This window comes from Sciurus carolinensis, chromosome 9 (assembly GCF_902686445.1).
Source record: "Sciurus carolinensis chromosome 9, mSciCar1.2, whole genome shotgun sequence".
NCBI lineage: Eukaryota > Metazoa > Chordata > Mammalia > Rodentia > Sciuridae > Sciurus > Sciurus carolinensis.
In genome coordinates this window covers 28,273,551-28,295,370 of record NC_062221.1, presented here as the reverse complement: position 1 = coordinate 28,295,370, position 21,820 = coordinate 28,273,551, and the positions used below count along the sequence as shown (strand labels likewise).

Here is a 21,820-nt window from a genome sequence, read left to right as displayed (position 1 = left end):
GGCTAAGTAGCAGAGTTTGATTCTCTCAACATGTGCAAATGTGTCAGGTAGAGACATGAGTGTCCTTGAAACTCGGATACCCAGACACTGAGCCCTGAAAGAGGAGAATAGAAGAGAGAACTCCTGGGGGTTAGTGAAGGGGAGGATCTCTCCTGGTCAGGGGTGGGTCCAGCCTCTGGAAGAGGATTGATGGATACTTGGATGTGAGGTTTTTTTTTTTTTTTTTAATATACTTTTTAGTTATAGGCAGACACAATACCTTTATTTTATTTTATTTTTTTACGTGGTGCTGAGGATCGATCCCAGGGCTTCTAGAGTGCCAGGCAAGCATGCTACCACTGAGCCATAACCCCAGCCCTGGATGTGAGGTTTTGACCTTAGGCCAGGCCTAGAGGGCCTTAGTTACTGCATATCAGGCTGAGCATTAGTGTATGTGGTGAAGGGATGAGAATCCACCTCTTAGGCAGGAGCGGAGTAGGAAGATTGGGTAGGGAGAGATGGGGAACATCTACAGCAAGCCTCTCATTGGGCAATCTCTGAGGAGCCATTAGGGAACTGTCCACAAGAGGGATCTAGAAATGAAACCCAGCACCTTCTTGGCTCTCTTGGTCTGAGGGAGAAGGAAGAACTGCAGCCCAAGTACCACAGATAGATATTAGATTTCTCCATCTGAGTTGGATCCCTCAGAAATGAAAAGTAAGAAGACCACAGAGGAAAGACTGCATAGTTGACAAAAAAGGAAAATGAGCCACCATTCATGTACATTTCTCTGCAATTAAGCTGACAGGCATGTGGAACAACCAACACAGTAATGCTGCAGGCTAGAAATGTGGTGGTTGGCTTTTCTTTTTAAATGTCCTTTGATGTTGGTAGTGGGTATTATTTAGGATACAGGATATTTTTCCTGTTGGAATTATAAATTTTATTTACCATCTTGCGATGGCTGGCTTTTTAAAAAAATCATTTATATTGTCTATCACAACCTTATAAAGAATTCCATGTAGGAGGTCAACACTTCCTTAGCACCAGCCCTGTCTGGGTCTTTGGCATCACTATGTGCGAGTGATAGGAGAGAGTAAGGCCAGAGAAGGGCCCTCCAATACAGGAAGGGCCCTCCCTGCATGAGGCCATGAGGAGTCTGCAAGAAAGTACAGCAGATGTCTGGGCAATGGGGAACATGGTAAAGGCTCATAGAGGGCGAGATGCTTGAGCCAGGGTTTGAGTGTTAAACAGGGTTTTAAGAAAAGGATCTTGCAAACAGAAGATAGAGCATGAGCTGATAGATGTGGAGCCAGGTGAGAACCTCAGGAATTCCTGTCTGCAGGCAGTTCAGGAAGTGAAAACAAGACAAGAGGAGCTTTGAAAGGTGCAGGTAAGCACACCAGGGTGGGGTGACAACCCTAGAAGTGCTGTGGAAGGACATCAGCCTTGCATTTCCTTGGTGGGAAGAGTGAGCACCTAGCTCAATGTGGCCTGTAAAAATCTTCGCCATGTGTGACTGGGGTTGTGGCTGCTGCCACAGGAAAGCCAGGCCTTTTAAAAGCATGCTTTCTGAGCAGGGTCTTCCCTGAACCCACACTTCAGAGTTCATCTCCCTGAAACTTGTCTGTCAGTGACCCACGATGTCTGGCAGGCCACAGGATTATTGCAGTGGGTCCTCTCTCCTATGCCCAGTGTGTTGGCCACTACTATGACAGAGAACCTGATTCCCTGACAACCTCAGTCAGTTGGCTCACAAATTTTTACTTAGCTCTGCTCTGGATGGGCCCTGTGCCAGATTCTGAGGACTCAGTGATGACTGTGGAGCAAAACCAGACAGTTCATTATTCTTTGAAATGGTTCCTATTCCCTTGTCTTCCACCAAGGTTTGCTCTGGCCTTGCTAGCCCTCATTCATCTCTCCTGGGAGGATCACTATCTCTCCCTCTACCACACACACATACATGTGCACATTCAAATTCCCAATATTTTGTATGTGATAGATGGAGTTTCTTATGTGAGATCACTTGTTTGAATCCTTTAGATTCCAATAGATTTGCAATTATAAGATGAAGGTAGTGTTCTAAAGGTTTTGTTCTGCTGTCATTTGTTGTGCCTGGCACTGCTGGACTCTAGATCAGTTCTACGGGTCCTTTGTCCAGCATGGGGTTCTTCAGCCATTGGAACATCCCTATCCAAGAGCTAGCACAGTGCCCAGAGCTAGGTGCCCACAGGGTGAGTCCAGGGATGAGTGGTGGTGAGTAAGTTCTGACTCTTTCTGTTTTATTCAGAGTAAAAATTAAGGACCAGAGATGATCCCCAATCACAATTTAATTTACCATTTTTGAGTCACAGGTAAGTTTTTCTTTGTTTCTGTAGTTTAAATTTTTAAAACAGCAGCTAAGGAGGCTGAGGCAGGAGGGTCATGAGTTCAAAGCCAGCCTCAGCAACTTAGAGAGCCACTAAGCAACTCAAGTGAGACCCTGTCTCTAAATAAAATATTTAAAAAGGACTCGGGATATGACTCAGTGGTAAAGTGCTCCTGGATTCAGTCCCAAGTACAAAAAATGAGAAAAAATTTTAAAGGAAGAAGCCTTGATTTCTGGATAAAGAGTTTTAATTTGTTTGTTTGTTTGTTTGTTTTTCTGGCACTGAGGATTGAACCCAGGGGCACTCTACCATTGAGCTACTTCCCCAACCCTTTATTTTTTAAGACAGGGTTCTACTAAGTTACTCAGGCTGGTCTCAAAATTGTGATCCTCCTGCTTAGTCTCTGAAGTAGCAGGGATTACAGCATGCCTGGCTGGATAAAAAAAAAAAAATTTGATAGACATGGTTTTTGGTTTCTTTTTATTCCCTATGGTAATGGGAAGAGGAAATCAAGAGGAATCAGGACAGGTAGGATTTTTCTGGAAGTCTCAAACAGCAGGTTCTGGGATGCCTCATATACTGGTGTATTTATAGGTCTAGCCCAGTACCCAGAGCACAGTAGGTATTCAGCCCATTCATGTTTAGTGATATAGATAACTAGGTTATCTTGCTAACTGTGCTACTGGCCTGTCTCCCTTCTTATAACTAGAGTGTGGCTGGGTATAAAGTGGGCTCTTAACCATCTATGGTGGCTGAGGATGTGTTTTGGACATCCTCACAGGCAGGCAGAGTGCTGAGTGTCTCCTCAACACTGGGTCTGAAGACTGGACAGAAACTTGTGAGGTTTCTGGGCCAGAATCCTGACTTCTGTCCTCATGGAGTCAGGGGTTGGGGGATTGTCACCTGTTATATCTATAATCACAAAGGCTTTCAGTTTTCTCCGACTTATCTTGACTTCATTTTTACAGCAGAATTTCGAAGAGAGCTGACACACACAGCACTGTCCCCCTGATAAAGGACTGTAGTAGTAGAAGTTGCAGTAGTTAGAATCTAAGGAAAGCTGGCTCAGCTTTATGCAATTACTTTTGACTCCTGGTTAGAGCTCTCTAGTTTTAGGAGCTTACACACATACACACACACACACACACACACACACACACACACACACCCTGGGTCAGGAAACTGGGACACTACCAAGCTTAAAGTTGTGACCTTGTGAGCTCCCGATACAGATGTCCTCAAGCTTGGAACTGGGAGAAGAGTAGAGACCCAGTGGTTTGGGTCGGATTAGAACTCCACGTGTAGGAAGTGACCACATTTGGGAACCATGACACTCCCAGAAGACAGGACCAGGAAATGTAAGCAGAGGACTAAGGCTCCTAAGAAGGCTGTGAAAAAGTGGCCAAGAATAACCCAGGTGTCCTTTTAGAAAGCTGAGCCTATTAGGAGAGTCTGTAGAAATATCTGGTTGACCTGGAGGCACTCTTGAAGTGTGTCCCAGTCACTCCAAATTGGACAGGTCAGGAAGCTCCTCAAGACTCAAATACTGTGCATTCTACAGATATTGGTGCAGGGATGCACTATAATTTGCCCAAATGTCAGCATCCTGGGTTCAGTCTTAATGATGCCTAAAAATAAATGGTCCCTAAGGTTGGAGTCCTCATTTCTTCCGGTGTCCCAGGTCAAAACCATCTGGAAAACCTAGGAAGTGATGGCAAGAACCCTTCAAGGAATTGCTGATCTGGGTCTCGGCTCTGGATGGTGACTTTCTGGCCTGGATACCTACCTATCTTCTCTTCTTTCTTGCTCTTTTGACCCCAAGCATGAGTCTCGACCTATCCTGGCTCCCCCAAGAATCTCCTGCTAATGAGCTGTTACTCAAGTCTGATGAATAAGTGAGGAAAAAGGTATTAGAGCACTGATTGCAAAGCTATAGCACCTTCTACTGAGGTCTAGCTAAAGAAATCACCTCTTTTATGCATTGTAGTAAAACTCAATTTTTGTCTCATTTCCCTTGGGAATTTGTAAATAATTGGTTGAACCCAGACCCTTGTAAATGATGAATGGTATAACTATGACTAACTCACCTAAAAGAAGCTTTAGAAGGGTCATTTCCTATAAATCTTGCCTAACTACAAATTATTTTTCATCAGTTAATTAAAACAGGCTGTGAAACTTCTGCTTTCAATTAGCAAATGGGGACTGCAATCACATTTAGTTCTAGGAAACCTGACCCCCATAGGGTTCTCAATGGTGGGGGAAGGCAGCATTGGCCCCAATGCATAGAGAAGAACATAGGGAGGCTCCACCTCAGAGATCATGTTCATAAGGCTCTGTGAAGGCATTCAGCTAGCCTTTTGGAGAACCTATGGGCATGGATGCAGGAAAGCACCTGGCTTGTCAGTGAGCTCTCAAGTCTCAGGCAGGACTTGCATACAGAGGGTATGTGGGTGAAAATCAAGAGACAAGGCAGGGGAGTGGGGTTGTAGCTCAGTGGTAGAGGGCTTGCCTTACATGCCTGAGGCACTGGGTTCGATCCTCAGCACCACATAAACAAATAAAATCAAGCCATTGTGTCCATCTACAACTAAGAAAAAGAGAGAGAGACAAGGCATGTGTGATAGGTAGGAGCCAATTGATTGAGGGCCACATCAGCCATTAAAGGTGCTCGGCCACCATGAACTTCAAGAGGTTTGGGTACCGCCTGAAAAAAAAAATGTTTGTGAATGTGTATGTTTTCCCCCTAATGTTAAGATCTTGTAAATTGGCCCATGCTTTAGACAATTCAGAACTTGCACAGATGGAAGCAAAAAAAAAAAAATTATTTGTTTTGGGTCATTAAATGTCTTCTGGTTAAATATGATTAAATAAAAGCATCTCTTTGTCAAGTCTCTTTACTGAACTAACCAAAAACTACAAGAACAACAAGAAACAGAAAAAAGAACTCTACCTTCAACAAAACTAACACACCCTTAAACTGAAATACAATAAACAAAGAATGGTTTCCAAGTACAGGAAAATCAGTATGAGATGAAGGAGGTTCCTAGGCAGGGAAACTTGACTCCATGGAACCATGGCAAAGAGCTCAGGGTTCAGAGGCCAAAATAATAACCCCTTCTTGGACTAGTTAGCAAAGCAAACATACCTAGTGAATCTTAGAGAGCATCTCTGAACTCTGTGATGCCAAAGAGTAACTGGGGATGTGGAGTTGCCTAAAGAACTGAGCAGAGTTTGGCAGATTGGAGGTGGGGGGAAATCATGGGTTGCCTGCAGTCAGGACAATGGAAAGACAAAGGAAATTCAAATACATATAATTGGTATCCCTGGAGAAGAGAATAAAACAAGTAGAACACAGAAAGATTCAAAGATATAATAGAGGTGCCCCTACTACCCTACTGAAATAAAAGAACACATAAGTCTAGTTTGAAAGGACATAGTGAATTTCAGGGAAAATAGAATACTCAATGCAAAAACATATCTTGGTGTGCCAGGCATGATGGTACATGCCTGTAATCTCAGCTACTTAGGAGACTGAGGCAGGAGAATCACAAATTCAATTCTGTCTGGGCAACTTGGCAAGACCCTATATCAAAAAGGTGGTGGGGGCTGTGAATCTATCTGCCTTTAATTCCCAGTTATTTGAACCAAAACATAAGAAAATCTACATAAGTTTGGAAATTACCAAACTTCAAAAAGTAAGAGTTCTACTGTATCCAGAGGGAAAAAGTTAATATATCTATAAAGGGAGAAAAATCAGGCTGACTGCTCTCCACTAGAATAACCAGTGATAGAAAAAAAAAAAAAAAAAAAAAGAGTGGTTATATTTGCAGAGTTCTCAGGGAAAGAGTATGGACTCATAAGTTTATATTCAAACCGTTTAAATTTAAAAGTCTCACAAAGACATGGTCAGACATTCAAGTACTCAAATCGTATGGTTCCTACGAGTTCTTTCTAAATGAATGAATGAATAAAAAAGACTTCTAGATATAACCTCCATAAGACATAAATGGTAACCCCACAACAAAGTCCTTAGGCTAAGAGGATTGTATACACACTTATTCACCTCTAGGTAAGCCATCTTGTATACAATGCCTGTCACAGGCACTGTGGAACAAGTTCAATCTTTAAAGTTATACTGAGCTGCTGAAGCTGATGCTTCAGCTTTCTTATGTCCATATCCAGCTTTTATGACTCTAGGAAAGCCACAGGATGTAGGTGAAAATTGAGGATTGAGGAAAGGGCAAAGGTAAACACTACATGAAACCACCACTGTATAGTCTGGGTCTCTAGTGGGGGACGAGCCCGGCCCTATTCTGAGTGAGATATTCCAATAAGCTGGATATCACTTGAGGTAGACCTAAAGGTTTGGTTTTGTTCTACATCACAATGACAAGTCCATGGTCTTTGGGCTTAATTGAAGGCAATTATCTTTCCCACTGATCCTTCCCAAACCCAGTCCTTCAGGGTGTTACTACCAATTAATTGGAGTTAGTGGCAAGTTTCCCATTCTTGCTCTGGATTCTGGAGACTGGCTGGTCCTGAAGGAAACCAAAGGCAAACCAGATTATCCTGAGTGATGTTCTCAACCTAACAGACCCACTCAGGTCTCAAGGCTATGGAATGAGGTTCCCAAGGCTTGCCCTTGTTCCAGTTATAGCTGGAAGCTTCCTCTGGCCTCTGTTTGGTGGCAACAACTCTTGTTCCTATTGAGCCCCCTGCCACATTGTTCCTTGCTGACCCAAATGCAGTTCTATTTTGAACTCTCCCTCAGCAGTAGCATAGCAGCCAGATATCACTGTGCCTTAACTATATTCTCACTGGCCCAAATATACTGGCCTGCAACCCGTTGAGGCTTGTTTGGCAACAGAAGGGTTCTGCCGGATGCTTCAGAGTGGAAAGGATGAGTGAAAGTAGCAGGTACCTGTATAACACTAATGTTCTTTCATGTGGGTTTGTCAGTTCAGGAGTGTGAGTGCTTATATGCCCAAATACATCCGTATACACCTGCTGAGGGAGCTGTCACCAGACCAGCATTGTGCTTTATCCTCACCTGTACTAAGAAGGAGCTAGCTCTCTGGGTTTCTCTGGGGTCTTTTGGGTCTCAGAAACTTACCCTCAGAGTAGGGCTGCAGATTCAAGGAACTTGGAAGTTAGGAAAGAAAGCTTGTTAGCTTGTTAGGGATCTCCTCTTGTAATATTCCCCCTACCCTGCCCAGGAATCCTAGGTATGTTGTCTTCCCTCCCCAGCCTGCATGTCATCCCCTACTTCAAGATATTATGCCACAGGCACTGAGCCCATGCTGCCAGCTTCATGTCCAATCACAGCTTCCTGATCCTGAGCGTTGTGGAGACATTGTGCTGTTACCTTTAATGGAACAGATTCTTTTTGTCCCCAGGCAGTCAGGAAACATAGTGAAGCCAACCCTTGATGGTCTGGGGCCTCCCTGTCACTGACCTAAGTATACTGTCCATGGAGAGGGCTGGGGACAGGAGAGAATCTGATCTGGGCAACCAACAAAGACTTTAAAGACTTTAAAAGATCAGGGATTGGGAATTTAAGAAGTTCCTCAGTGGTGGCCTCCAAACTAGGACATGTGTGGCAGAGGGTGGGGGGAGAGGGAACAAGGTAGAGAAAGTGAAAACTCATTTTTATGTTTATTTTCTAGCTCATCCTTTAAAACTTTTTCTATTTGGGGAGGTGTTTTATCAGTAATCGAAATGCATGCAATTGGTAGATAAATATTCATATATTGGGGATACACAAACATGTTTTATTAACAGGGGCACACCATCAAAGAGGCAAGAGGCCTCTGGCTTGAAGGCTGGGTAAAGAAATATTTTTTTTGCATGAAAGCCAAACTTTCTGAATTCTCACATCCATTCCCAAGAGAGGAACTTCAGAATACAGGAACTGGGCTCTGGTACCCACTTTTCCACAACTTCTGTTTCTCTTCTTGAATGTGTAGGGACCACAGGGGATAACCCCAAAGGAGAGAGTCCTCCCACAGCATCTGCCCAGTCATAATTGCCCATTACATAAAGGTCAGTCATGAATTTATCAAAACCTTGTTTGAAGCTGTAGGGTTCTTCCAGCTGCTCTGACTTAGAGAAACAGTTCATTATCCTTCTCCTGGTAAACAAAGATAGCTCATTAATGTGAATCATTTATCTTTTAAATGTTCAGCTGCAATGGTAGGGGCCACTGTCCTCTAGAATGTTGTTGTGAGGAGCTCAGTATGGTTTCCTCCTGGACCATCCCCCGCCACCCCCTTCCCCACCCCCAGCTCCACACTTCTCTGCTTTTCCTTATAGTCTACTTCAGCCCTAACAGGCCCTGAGGACAGCTGCCATAGCAGATTCAAGCTGCTTCCCTCAGTGAACCAAGTAGCCACATCCCTGCCCTTAATTGGTGTCTAGAACATCCACATCTTTGTATACCATCTTTATCTCAGCCCTCCCCAAGTAACAGCATTCCCTGAAGCTCCTAGAAGGAACATTGGCCTAAAGGGGCCTCACTGCTAAATCCATGACCACCAGACTAGGATGAGTCTGGGTCCTGCCTATGGACACCTCCCTCTCCTTTTCCTTGCTCCTTCCTTTCTCCTGCTCAGCAGCCATATTATGGTGGAGACTTTTATGTGTGCCCCTTAAGGAGGGACTCCTATTGGGCTTACCTCGTCCCTCTTCATGCTATTCCTACCACCCTGGCTCACTTGGGGTTTGTGCCCAGTCATGACCCCCCAAGATCCACCATGGTGGACCCTTTGTACAGCAAGAGAGGAATCTCCTCCCCAGATGTACTGGATTAGGACAGAGCTTAGGCATTTATGATGTTGTGGCCCTCATAAGTGTATAGACTCTTGGCATCATTGGATGCTCCCCCTCAGGTCATTTTCTTTTGACCTCCTTTCCCTGACTGCACTGTTCCTGGTATCTCCTCTATTCCCATAAATGTTGGAGCTCCCAACAGGTTTTCCTGGGCTACTGCTCTGTGGGTGATCTATATTCCTTAAATTACCTGTGATCTGGACCCTTAATTCTCTCACATACAAATTCAATTCAGACTGGTCTGAATTGAACCCACGCTGTGACCCCTTCCTATTTCTCTTGCTGCCATCTCCATTTCAACACTACCAAACCCAAACTCATGATTTTGCTATTATACCCCCCATTCACCAATTGCCTTCTCTCCCTGGGTTCCCCATTCAATGAAAAGAAACACTCTTCCCTGGAGCTCAAGCCAGAATACCCTTGCTGTACCCTCCCTTCCTCTCGTCTTGTGGACTGTCTTCTGAACTATTTTGCCTTATTTCTCTCACAATTCCCTCCCTCCTCCATCATCTTCTCCTTGGCATAGAGCCCAAACACTCCCCTGTTTGGAAGACTTAGAGACCCAGCTGTCTTGGCCCTTTCCATTTTAGCTTTGAGCTTCTCAGTTCATTCAGGTAGTTCAACACACATTATTGCTGGGAACTGTTCTAGCAGTGATTTATATCTGCCACAACTGCCATGCACAGCCATCCAGACTAAGCATGCTCTAACATGACTCTGGGACTTTTCCTATGCTTTTCCCTCTACCTAACTTACCCTTTCACCTCAGGAAGAACAACCCACCATTTGAGACCTAGTTTAGATGTCTCCTCATCCTAGAAGCTGTCTGAAGCTTCTGCCTTCCCTCAGAACATGCAGCAATGTGTTTTGCAGTGATTTGTTTGCACATGTGCTTTTAATCTAGACTGGAGGCTCCCAGAGGATTTGATCTCTATCTGTTCTAAATTTTTATTTTAATTAGATATGGAATTGGTGTTTACCAAGAATATAAGAACATTTGTAAAATATGTATACAGCTTAAAGAATAACAATAATGATGAACACCTGGGGATCCAACTCCTATTGTAAGAGATATGAAACCTTTATAACATCAATACCTGGAACTAAACCAAGTATCAGTAAATGTTTGTGAATGATTGAAGGTCTGAATGAATTAATTTATTAATACTTGTTACTGGAGTCATTTTTTCTGCAAGTCTCAGTTGCTGAGCAAGTTTCAGATGAAATGGTCATAACTGAATGATTCACTGCCCTATCTCAGTCCCACTTCATGAGCTCACTATACTGTTCACACATCTTTTTGTTCATTTTGATAAATTGAGTATCCTCAGTGCAAGCACAGTCCTGGTTCTCTTCCTTGGGAGCTTCTATTAAAATAGCTCTTTAAGAAAAGAAAAAAGAATCCAGGGCTGGGGATATAGCTCAGTTGGTTGAGTGCTTGCCTTGCAAGCACAAGGCCCTGTGTTCAAATCCCCAGTACTGACAAAAAAAAAATTAAATACCAAGTTACAGGGCTTCTCACCCCTCTAAAGCTATACTGTGCTTCCCTAGAGGTAATGTGGGACAGTGGTTAAGGACATGAACTGAAGACTTAAATATTGGATTGCCAGCCCTGATACTTGTGAGTTATCATTGATTTGCAGGTTACATAATTTATATGTGTAGCAATTTCCTTTTCTGTAAAAAGGGTAAAATGGATTCCACACCATGAATTTGCTTTGAGACTTAAAGGCATTAGTATGTGAAGAGTGGCTAGTGCCAACAGTGAGGGCTCAGCATCACCACCGTTATTGTCAGCAAAGAATTTTCTGTGGTAGGACACGCTTGTAGCCAGCAGCTTAGGAGGATCCTACTATTGTTCCTACAGTTCTCTCCCACATGATGTCAGTTCCAGAGAGGCGATGAGTGCCATGCCAGGAACTTGCCATGTTTCCTCAGCTCCAGAGCATTTTGGGTCATGTATTACTGTTCTGAGCCATGATGTATCTAGAGTCCATCCATTCAGAATATACAAATTGAGTTTATGCCAAGAACTGAATCTGGATAAAACAGCTCCAGGAAGACTATATTGTGATACAGCATTGAATTAAAAAGTCACCATGTACACAGAAGATTGCCTGTCACTTACCAAGCAACACAAATACAGTAGCAATTGCTAAATTTTTCAGAAGGCCTTGAATAATCTGGAGAGAGGGCCACAGCCCTGTAACATGTTATAAAGGGCTGCTAGTAGCTTCTGCTTAGCCTTCAAAGACTGCTTTTAAATTCCAGCCACAAACAATTTAAGTATAAAAATGAAACTGTGGCAGGGCACAATGGCACACACTTGTAATCCCAGCAACTCAAGAGGCTTAGACAGAAGGATCACAAGTTCAAAGCCAGCCTCAGCAATTTAGCAAGCCCTAAGCAATTTAGTGAGACCTGTTTCAAAATAAAAAATAAAAAGGGCTGGGAGTGGGCTGGGATTGTGGCTCAGTGGTAGAGTGCTTGCCTAGCATGCTTGAGGCCCTGGATTTGATCCTTAGCACCATATAAAAATAAAATAAAGATATTGTATCCACCTACAACTAAAACAAAAAATTTTTTAAAAGGGGCAGGGGTATGACTCAGTGGTAAGTGCCCCGGGTTCAATTCCCAGTACAAAAACAAAAAGAAAGAAAAGAAAGGAAGGAAGGAAGGAAGTAAAGAAAGAAACTATTAATTTAAGCACATGGGAAACATTTCTTTTGGATACCTAGAAATTAGTCTACTGAAAGGCCCCAGAAGATCCCAGGTTCTGAGTGTGGGCCAGAGATGCTATGGTCACCACTATTCCAGGTTTCCTAACTGGTGGCAAAAGATGGCCCAGAGGGATTAGGCTCAAACTCTGAATATCTTATCAGGAATGCTCTTGGTGGTTGATGAAAGGAATTTTCAATGGACACTTAATAGTGTTTCTTTTTTCCAAAAGAGTCTGTATCAGACTGAGGATATATTTCTCCAGTTCTTGTTTCTCAAAAGGGAAGAAGGACTTCAGATCATCTTGGGGTGGGCCTCCCCATGTGGGATTCTCATCTCCCCTTTGAAATGGCTTGACATAGGATGTCCTACTGGTTAGCTTCTGAATCTTTTTGGCAAGCAGATGACCTTCACTTTCTGAATCTCCTCTGCCAGACTTCTCAGGAATTGGGGCCACTGGGGCAAAAAGGGCAAGCTCCTCCATAGGCAGCCACACTCTTGAGGAGCTCTAAGAAAGCCTGCCCTGGCTCCTGGCTGCCAGCAGCTGCCCAAATGAATACAGAAAAATGTGTTATGGAAGTTCTGGGAAACAACAGAAAGTATTGCCTTTGACTTGTGTTCAGTCTCTTTCAAATTGGAAAAGAGGAAAATTGGCAGAAATGAATTTAAGTTGGGTCAAAGAAGAAGGAATTTAGGAGTTCCTCATGAAACTACCCAACTATGCTTCCTTCTCTGCAGCTAAGCCAAGTTGAAAGAGACATGTTTGGGCTGGGGATATAGCTCAGTTGGTAAAGTGCTTGCCTCGCATGCACAAGGCCCTGGGTTCTAATCCCCAGCACCCACCACACACACACACACACACACACACACACACACACACACAAAAGGAAATAGACATGGTTATTGAGACTTCTTCAGTGGTTTCTCAAGGGCTGAACCTCAAACCCCTCCCAGCCTTGCACCAGTGAAAAACTACTTCATCCCATTTTGATAGACTTGGTCTGGCATCAGGCTTATTGGAGGTCTATCAGAAGCAAAACTCCTTTGAGAACAGACAGACCAAAGTATTAGCATCACCTTGGATCATCTTAAAGATGCAGATCTTACCCTAGACTTACTGAATCAGAATCTGCTTTTTATCAGGAGGTAAAATGGGGCACTCATGATTCTGCCATGTGGCCTGGTGCTGAGGGTTCAAATGAGAGATGCTTGTCAAGTCTCAGTACAGAGTATAGCAAATGGTGGCTATGACTATACCACTGGGCAGAAGGAGGGTGGAGATAGGTCTAATTTGGTAGATGCCTCTGCAGGTTGCTTCTCTAAGGTTTGTCTCTAACAGTCATTTTCAATGTCATTTCAGTGTTTCCCGGAGACTGGACCCCAAGGAGCCCCTGGGTAGCCAGAGAGCAGCTTCCCCAACCCCAAAGCAAGCTTCTGCTACTACTCCTGGGCATGAGAGCCTCCAGGAGACAAAGGCACAGGAGGCTGATGGTCCCCGCAGGACGCTGCAGGTAGACAGCAGGACGCAGAGATCAGGGCGGTCCCCCTCGGTGTCACCGGACAGAGGCAGCACCCCCACATCACCCTACTCCGTTCCCCAGATCGCCCCCCTTCCTAGCAGCACCTTGTGCCCCATATGCAAGACTTCGGACCTCACATCGACCCCCAGTCAGCCAAACTTCAACACCTGCACCCAGTGTCACAACAAGGTCTGCAACCAGTGTGGGTTCAATCCTAACCCTCATCTCACCCAGGTAACCACCCTCTGCGCCGGCTCTCCACCTACCCACCACCTCATTATGATGCCTTTCCTGGTTTCTATCCCCTCTTTCACTGACACTCTCTTTTCCTGGTTATTTCCCTCGGTATCAGCATATGTGTCCTGATTGGCAAGGGGTGGTCCTGGCTCTAAGATATAGCAGTAGAGAACAAAACCTGGTCCTGTATCTCATGAGGGATCCCTATACCCTGAAAGTGTGAGCACAGTCCTAGAGTAAAAGATGCTTTTTTACCTGGTCCAAGTTCAGTCTGCAAAAATGCCCTTGGAAAGGGCCAAAGATAGTCTTATGGGCAACTTTCCCCAATGGTTGCTCATTTGGAAAAGGCCATGAGCAGCTGGAGAACCCAAAGGGAGGCAATAGCCCTGGCCCTGGGCCTGTTTTTCTCCTTGACAGCAGGCCTGGAGGTGGATGCTGGCATGGGGAGCCAGATTTTAAGGGAGTCAGGAAACTGCCTTCCAGCTGGGCTCTGGGAAGCTCCTCCTCTGGACTTCAGTTCCAACTAGCAGGGGGCCTGAGGTAGGAGAGCAAAATACCCATTCCCAGAATGGAAATGAAGACCGGAGGGCTATAAGCATTCACAAAGGGTGTCATCGTACCTCTCACCAAGAGTCTACTTACTATAGGACCCTTTTCTGAGAGTTTGACTTTTTTTTTTTTTTTTTTTTTTTTTTGCCCTGGAGGACTGTAGGTCCACAGCCTTATCCTTGCTTTGTTCAGGACTCTGCATTGCTGTGGGATGTGGGATGTCTTGCAAAGTCCTTGGAAGCTCTCTTTCATGATCTGGAGGCTTGGTGCTCCATTATATCAACCGAGCAGGGGCCATCTCTTTGAAATGAACTGAGTAGGTTTGCTGACTTCCTCCTACTTCTCTGCAGTAACCCATAGAAGTCTGTAGTTTTCCCTGCAAATTTCTGCACTTGAACAGGATAGAGAATGTCTAACTGCAGGCATGGGCATGAGTGCCTCTGGGATTATCAGCAACTGGAACCATTTGGACCATGTGGGAGGGGGACTGAGTGAGAATAATTGTTCACAGGTCAGGGTCTATATATGCCATGAGGTGCTGTGGGTGTGGGATGTGTGGTTTGCAAGAGATAAGTGTGAGATTCCAAGGAAGGAGCTATAGTGTGGGGAGATGATTCAGTACATTTGGAGTTGCTCCTGGAGTGTGGAGGCTTCCTGAGGAGGCGTGAATGCTCGTGATTATTGCATCTGTGATTAGAAACAGACCCATCCCTGTGCTGATCAGTTAGGTAAGTGCTGTTCAGTATTGAGAACAGTGTGATTAAGGCTAAGGAAGCTCACCTCTGTGTTCCTACCAATGAGAAACCAGAAGCACATGGTCCCACAGAAACACGGAAGCTTGGCAGGTGGCCCATGCCCTTGTGGGGAACCCCTCCTTGTGCTGGTCTTACCCCTCTGTGTTACAGACACCCTGAGATGCTCACTTATACCACAGACCCTGGTGGGTTGATGGAGTTCAAGAGCGAGCCATATAGGGTGGCTCAAATTTCCTGGTGGGCATCCCAGCCCTCACTATGTCATGGCCTCTGCCTCCAGGCTCCCCCAAACCCAGCACCTTCAATGAGGTGGGAAGGTAGCCAACCTTTAACTGTGCCTGGACAAACAACTGAGTAGGAGGACCTTGGAGACACTGAGTCCATCTGCCTTGTTGCACTGGGAGGAAGCCAAGGCTCAGGGCCAGGAAAAAAAGGGGGTTCAAACTTACTGCAGATTCACAGTTCTCAGCCAAGTACTTCAAACAAATGCTGGACTGGACAAATTAAATTGTTCTTTGCTATGAGATTTCTTAGGGCTTTAGCATCCTCAGAGAATTTTTAGGAGCTCCATGACAGAGCTGAAGTTGGCAACCTTTCCCAGACATTTTCATAAAGCATGTTAGGAGATGCTGTTTCATGGCACCTAGTTTAGAAAATACTGACTTACTTCATTCTTCAGGTTCACATCTGGTAGATATCCTATTCTGTTATGGTCTCCAGGCAGAAACTTCATATTTCCAGAGTTGACTTTCAGTGGTGTTCCTGTCAAGGAAAACTATGTTGATACATTTTCCTTAGGAGTGGCAAAGTATAATTTTTAAGCCAGTGAAGTTGCCCTTTATCTGCTAAGAGCAGACTCAGCTCCTCTGTCATGTTTCCATGTGATGAGAAAACAAGTTTGCAGGTTTTGCTCACATACCTGCTGTTAGATATGTCTTAGGAGACTATATCTATTCTGGACACCTCTAACTTGATGTTATGTCAGCCAAGAAGACTTTTCTAGGATTGCCCTGGTGTCTCTGGACTGAGCTCCCATCTGATCTGAGTTTCTGTGCAGGTGTAAGGGACTGGTTCTGAAGTCATGTGCGACTGGATGACAGGGGGTCAGAGTGAACAGCCTTTTCCAGGACACTCAACTATATCATCCACTTCCTTTTTTTAGTTACTTTCCAGGAGGGCCCAACTGGAGTAGAAAAGGTAGGGGAACTGCCAGCTCCAGTACACATGCACCGCAGACACTAGCCATAGGAGAGCATCATGGGGTCCCTATCTGGCATGGGTAGTATACCTAGAACTGCTAGTATGGAATTGCTGAGCCCTAGTTGAGGAGGCCTAGCAGCTTGGGTCCTTTGTCCAGGGTATGTCAGCAGGATACATTGCTTCCCACTGTATAGAGTGATAGATCTAGCAGTTTCAGAGAGGAATGAGGGCCACACAAGTGACACAGAAGGTTTTACAACTTCTCTGGGACCACTAATTAAGCTCCTTTTGGGTCTTTGGATATGTGACCATGGAAAATGGAGTGTTTCTTATATGTTTTACAAGCAGAGACTCACTGACTAATGTGTGACTCAAATTGCTGCATAGATCAGGAGTGGGCTAGAACTGTTATGTGAGACCTGGGAATGTAGCTCAGTGGTAGAGCACTTGCCTTCCAAGTGCTGGGTTCTATCACCAGTACTGGGGAAAAAAAGTAAGTACATAAATTAAAGAACTATTGTGTGAATGGCTGTATGGGGACCAGTCAGTAGAATGCAAGGCAAGAACTTGGCACTATCAGGCAAACGGTCACCATGACTCAGTGTTCTTATATCTCATGGCAGCTGTCAGGTTATTACTTGGTCTGATATTTCTGTAGCACCTACTAAGCTACATTACTTTATTACTTTAGTAGGTGCTAAAGTAGATGACAGCTTATTACTTTAGTAGGTGCTACAGAAATACCAGACCAAGTGTGGAGATGAGAACTACCTATAAGTAAACAGCCAGCCCCATCTGGCCAAAAGCGGTGTTGACAATCTGGAATCACGATTTTCCTGGCCTGTAGGTCCAAGTTTCTTCTGTCAGCTCCAAGGCTGTTGACTGGCTACTACACTCTTATAGACATGATGCTCACCATTGTGCCCATGCCAAGACTGGCAGACTCTGGGGCCTCTGCAGAGAGGAGGAGATCTGCCATGTACTTTGATGGATTTCTAAGAGCATGAAGCACATTAAGACTGCATGGTAGCCTGGTGTGGTGATGCATACCTATAATCCAAGAACTGGGAAGCCTGAGGCACGAGGATCCTAAGTTCCAGGCCAACCTTGGCAACTTAGTGAGACCTTATCTCAAAATAAAAAATAAAAAGAACTGGGAATGTATCTCAGTGGTAGAGTGCCCCTGGGTTCAATCCCTAGTACCCCCCCAAAACACATACACAAAGACTGCATGGAAATTGGGGGAGGAACTCAGAGCATGCTCCCTATTTACAGACAAAGGGACTTGAGTTCTAGAAGTCTTAGCTTATTCTGGATCATTCTGGAGCAAAAGAACTGGCAACCCAGAATCAATGGCTCAGTATCCAGTTTTCTCCCATCCATGGCCCACCGTCACTTGGGCTGAGGCGGGTCTGGAGCTAATGGAGCTGGACCAGACACTTTTTTTGGTGGAAACTCTGTCTTTCTGGATTTCTCCAGTTCTGATAGCTCAGGCAGGTAAATAATTTCATCTGTTTGAAACCATAGCAAAAGACTAGGGAGTTTTCCTTTTGGAATCTGCACATCCTTCCTCACTCACAAGAAACCCTCCCTCTGACAATGCACTGACATCAGGAGGCCAGAGGTGTTAGTATTCAGTGCCCAGTGATAAGGAAGAAGAAAGAAAAGTTTTCCTGTTCTCTTCCTAATGTGGGATTTGGACAGGTACTGAATTCCTGAATATCAGAATTCTCTGAAGGAAAAGCAGAAGTCCAAGGACTGGCCTCAGTAGCTTTGCTGATGCCCTTTATCAATATAGTCCTGTTAGTCCACTTCTCCAGTCTTCAGAGAATTACATTTGGGCCAGCCACTCTTTTCTGCACCAGGAAGTAGGCTCTTGTAGCTGTTGTCAGGGCTCTATTCTGGTAGCTGGGAGTAGGAGATAAGGCGTAGGCAAATGCCAGCTGGGCAGAGGATGGAAGGCGAGGTGGAGTGGGTAGTGGGCTGGGAGTGAGCTGCAGGAGAATGTGAGCAGAGACCTGGGGTAGCACAGTCCACTTCTGTTGGCCTCAGAGCCACCCCCATAGCACATTCCAGTGTGGGACTCCTTTAGATCAGTCTGTTCTTGCCCTCAGAGCTTAGCCCAGGAGTGAATACAGTGCAAAGTTATGCCTGCTTGTACACGTAGGCTGAATCTTCCCGGAGCACTACCTGAAGGGGGACTACAGCCTGTGTCTGGGAGTATCATGCTTTTCTCCAGTGGCAGGCAACAGAGCTTCCACCCCATCCCCAACCTGCCAGTCCAGCAGTCCATCTGTTCCCAAGCCCCTTCTAGTAAGACTTATAAGCCCCTCTAAGAAAACTTCTAGTCTTCCTTAGCCCTCCAAGGTTTGGTCTTATACTGAGACCACACCAGGGATGTTTAACCCACCATGCCTCTTACCCCTACCCTGATGGTAAGCCTCCAGCAGAGGCAATTATCCAGGCTGAGTGGTGTAGAGAAAGAAGAGGGCCAGCACATGGCTACGTGCCTCTCTCTCCTGACTGTATCCTACTCCTTTCCAGCAAGGGCCAGGACACCAGATGGCCAGGGTGTGATGCTAGGAGTTCATCACAGATTCCTCTGCTATAGCCAGCAGCCTTGCCCCCTTTCCTCTGCCCTCTCCTGACCACACCACCACTTGGGCCAGTGAAGATTGAGGAGCAGGTGTTAGAGGATGTGGGACCTGCAGTGTGCTGAGGAGAGACAAAGGTGTCCTTTTCCTTACCCTGCCCAGGAGGAGTTATCTGTACTTGTACCCAACCTTCTCTTCCCTGACGCCAAATAAAATTGAAGTGAACCTTCAGGTGGCAGGCCCTTCAGGAGACCTTTTCACCTACTTTATGTCTAATATTCAGGCAGTTTTCCTTAGAGTAGCGACTTGGACCCAAACAAATTTTCAGTCAATAGGGAAATGTGCTCCAAACCTCAGCTAGCCCTGAGACAATCATCCTTGGTGCTAGTACACATCCTCATATATGCCCAAGAGACAGGACTTAGGCTATTTTCTTGGACCACTATAGGTTGAGGCCAGAGCCACTGGGGACATGTGAAAGAGACAACTGTGCTGGAGTAGGAACTGTTTGGTGACTAGAACCATCAGGCATAGAACTCTGCTTTGTAGCTGTAAAAGAGGGCCATATGTTCAAATGAGAATGAATGTGGAATTAATTCAGAACAAAAAAAATGTGAAATTTTATTCCCAAAACTCTTGTTTTTACATGTGAGAGCAAGGGAAACACAATGAAAAGGGAATGAAGATAGTAGAGAAAAAGAGAAATAAGTAAATAAAGTAGGAGTGGGAAGAAAGGGAAGAAGGTACAAGAGGGAAAAGGCAGTAAAGGAAGGTGAGAGAGAAAAATCCAGAGGCAGAAAGAAGCATAGAACAAGAAATCTTAGTAAGGCAATAAGTTTTGTTCTGGTAAACTCTTTTTTTTTTTTTTTTAATAGATGGACACGATGCTTCTATTTTATTTTATTTATTTATTTTTATGTGGTGCTGAGGATTGAACAGGCTGGTAACCTCTTGGTTTTGCTATATCTACTATTTCTTCTGTACAACCTTTGGCTTGCTTGTCACCCTCTCCCTTCTCATCTTTCCTTCCCTCAACAAATGCCTTTTGAGTCCTTGTGATAAGCCAGGAAATGTCCTTGACACAACAGAAATAAATAGAAGTGAAGCAGACATGCTGCTCAGCCCTGTGGAAACTTCAGGCCAGTGCAGGAGGCAGCCCTTCCACCAGTAACCACGTAAGTGAACACACAGACACACCTGGAGAGGACCAGGAAGAAGTAGGGGTGAGTTGGTGCAATACTGTGAGGAGACTCTTGGGAGTTTCTACAAGGAAGGGGCCATTAGACTATAGAGCCAGGTCTAGGAAAGCTGGGATGCCATAAACCAGGACCAGAAGATATGCAGATTCTTCTGGATTTGCTGATGTCTCCAGATGCCATCTCAAGGGTTTTGAAAAGTGGCAGTAAAAAGTCAGATGTGCATTTAAAACCACCCCTCTGATGGGACCCTCAAATAGCCAAAACAATTTCAAAAGGTAACAAAGTTGAAGGACCCATACATCCTGATTTCAAAACTTACTACAAAGCCGTAGTAATCAAGAGTGTGGTACTGAATAGGATAGAGAGCATAGAAATAAACCTCACATATATGGTCCAATTAATTTTGACAAGAGTACCAAGACCTTTCAACAGGAAAAACACAAAAGGCTCTGGAAAAGCTGGATATCCACATGCAAAAGAATAAAAGTGAGTCCTTGCTTTATACCAACTATATATAAAAACCCCAAATGAACCAAAAATATAAACATAAGAACTGAATTTAAAGTTCTTAGAAGAAAACATAGGGCAAAACCTTTATGATATTGGATTTGGCAGTGATTTCTTGGATATGACATCAAAGGCACAGGCAACAGAAGAAAAACAGACAAAAAGAATTTTGTGAAAATTTAAAATGTTTGTATATCATTGTGTATCAGAAATAGAAAAGATGCCGCACATGGTGGCATCACAACTGTGATACCAGCAGCTCGGGAGTGGGAAGCAGGAGGATTGTGAGTTCAAAGCCATCTTCAGTAACTCAGTGAGACCTTTTTTTTTTTTTTTTTTTTTTTTTTGCTGTGCTGGGGATTGAACCCAGGGCCTTGTGCTTGTGAGGTGAGCACTCTACCAACTGAGCTATCTCCCCAGCCCAATGAGACCTTATCTCTAAATAAAATACAAAAAAAGGACTGGGGATGTAGCTCAGTGGTTAAGTGCCCCCTGGGTTAAGAAGTGGAAAGGAAACCCACAGAATGGGAGAAAATGTTTGTAAATAATATATCTAATAAAGGATTAATATCCAGAATATACAGAGAAGTCCTACAACTCAATAACAAAGACACCAGGAGCTCATCAGAAGACCTCTCAATGCCTTGCTGATGAAGCAACACAGGGATAATCAGGTGGACATTTTTTTCTTCCCTCAACATCAAATTACAAAAAAAAATTGTAAACCTATAGAGAAGTTGAAAGAATTATACAAGGAATACCCATAAATCCACCACTTACGTTTATAGTTAACTCCTTACTCTCCTGGCTTTATCACGTACCCATCCTTTTCTCTGTTCATATTTCCACTCATCTTGTCTTTTTGTTGAATTTTGAAGTATTTTTCAGATATCAGCGTATTTCCCAATAACTACTTCAACTAGTATATCATTAACTAGAGTTCAGTATTTATTTAAGATTATTTTTTAGATAAATCTTTAATGAATTGTACAGACCTTAAATATACCATTCAGTGAGTGTTGAGAAGGCATCCAGTGGGTCAGCCCCATGGGGGTTGTGGGTCATCTGCAGTAACAGTGTGGGTAGGTTCAGTGGAAGCCTAGGAGACAAAGGCCAAGGACTTTCTAGAAGGAGAGGCCAGAATGAAGGGGCCTGGAGGGAAACAGAATCCGGGAGGGGAGAAGGGCAGCTAGGTAGGATAGCAAAGCTAAGGGTTTCCAGAATTTTAAAGAGAGGCTGAGGTAAGTTCAAGCAGTGTAGTCTCTGGAGAGTGGGACTGCGTACCAAGAGCAGCATGTGTGGGGAGGATGTGGGGAAACTGACTGGTGGGTGAGAAGGGAGGCCATTCAGAGCAGTGTAGGA

General features: G+C 44.5%; 1 protein-coding gene across 1 annotated transcript in view; it reads left to right on the top strand.

Annotated features, from left to right (window-relative positions):
• Bsn (bassoon presynaptic cytomatrix protein) overlaps nt 1-21,820 on the top strand; it is a 93,528-nt gene that overhangs the window by 36,450 nt on the left and 35,258 nt on the right. The window contains exon 2 of the mRNA XM_047564803.1: nt 13,258-13,651. Coding sequence (XP_047420759.1) covers nt 13,258-13,651 — 394 coding nt within the window. The remainder of the gene's footprint in view (nt 1-13,257; nt 13,652-21,820) is intronic.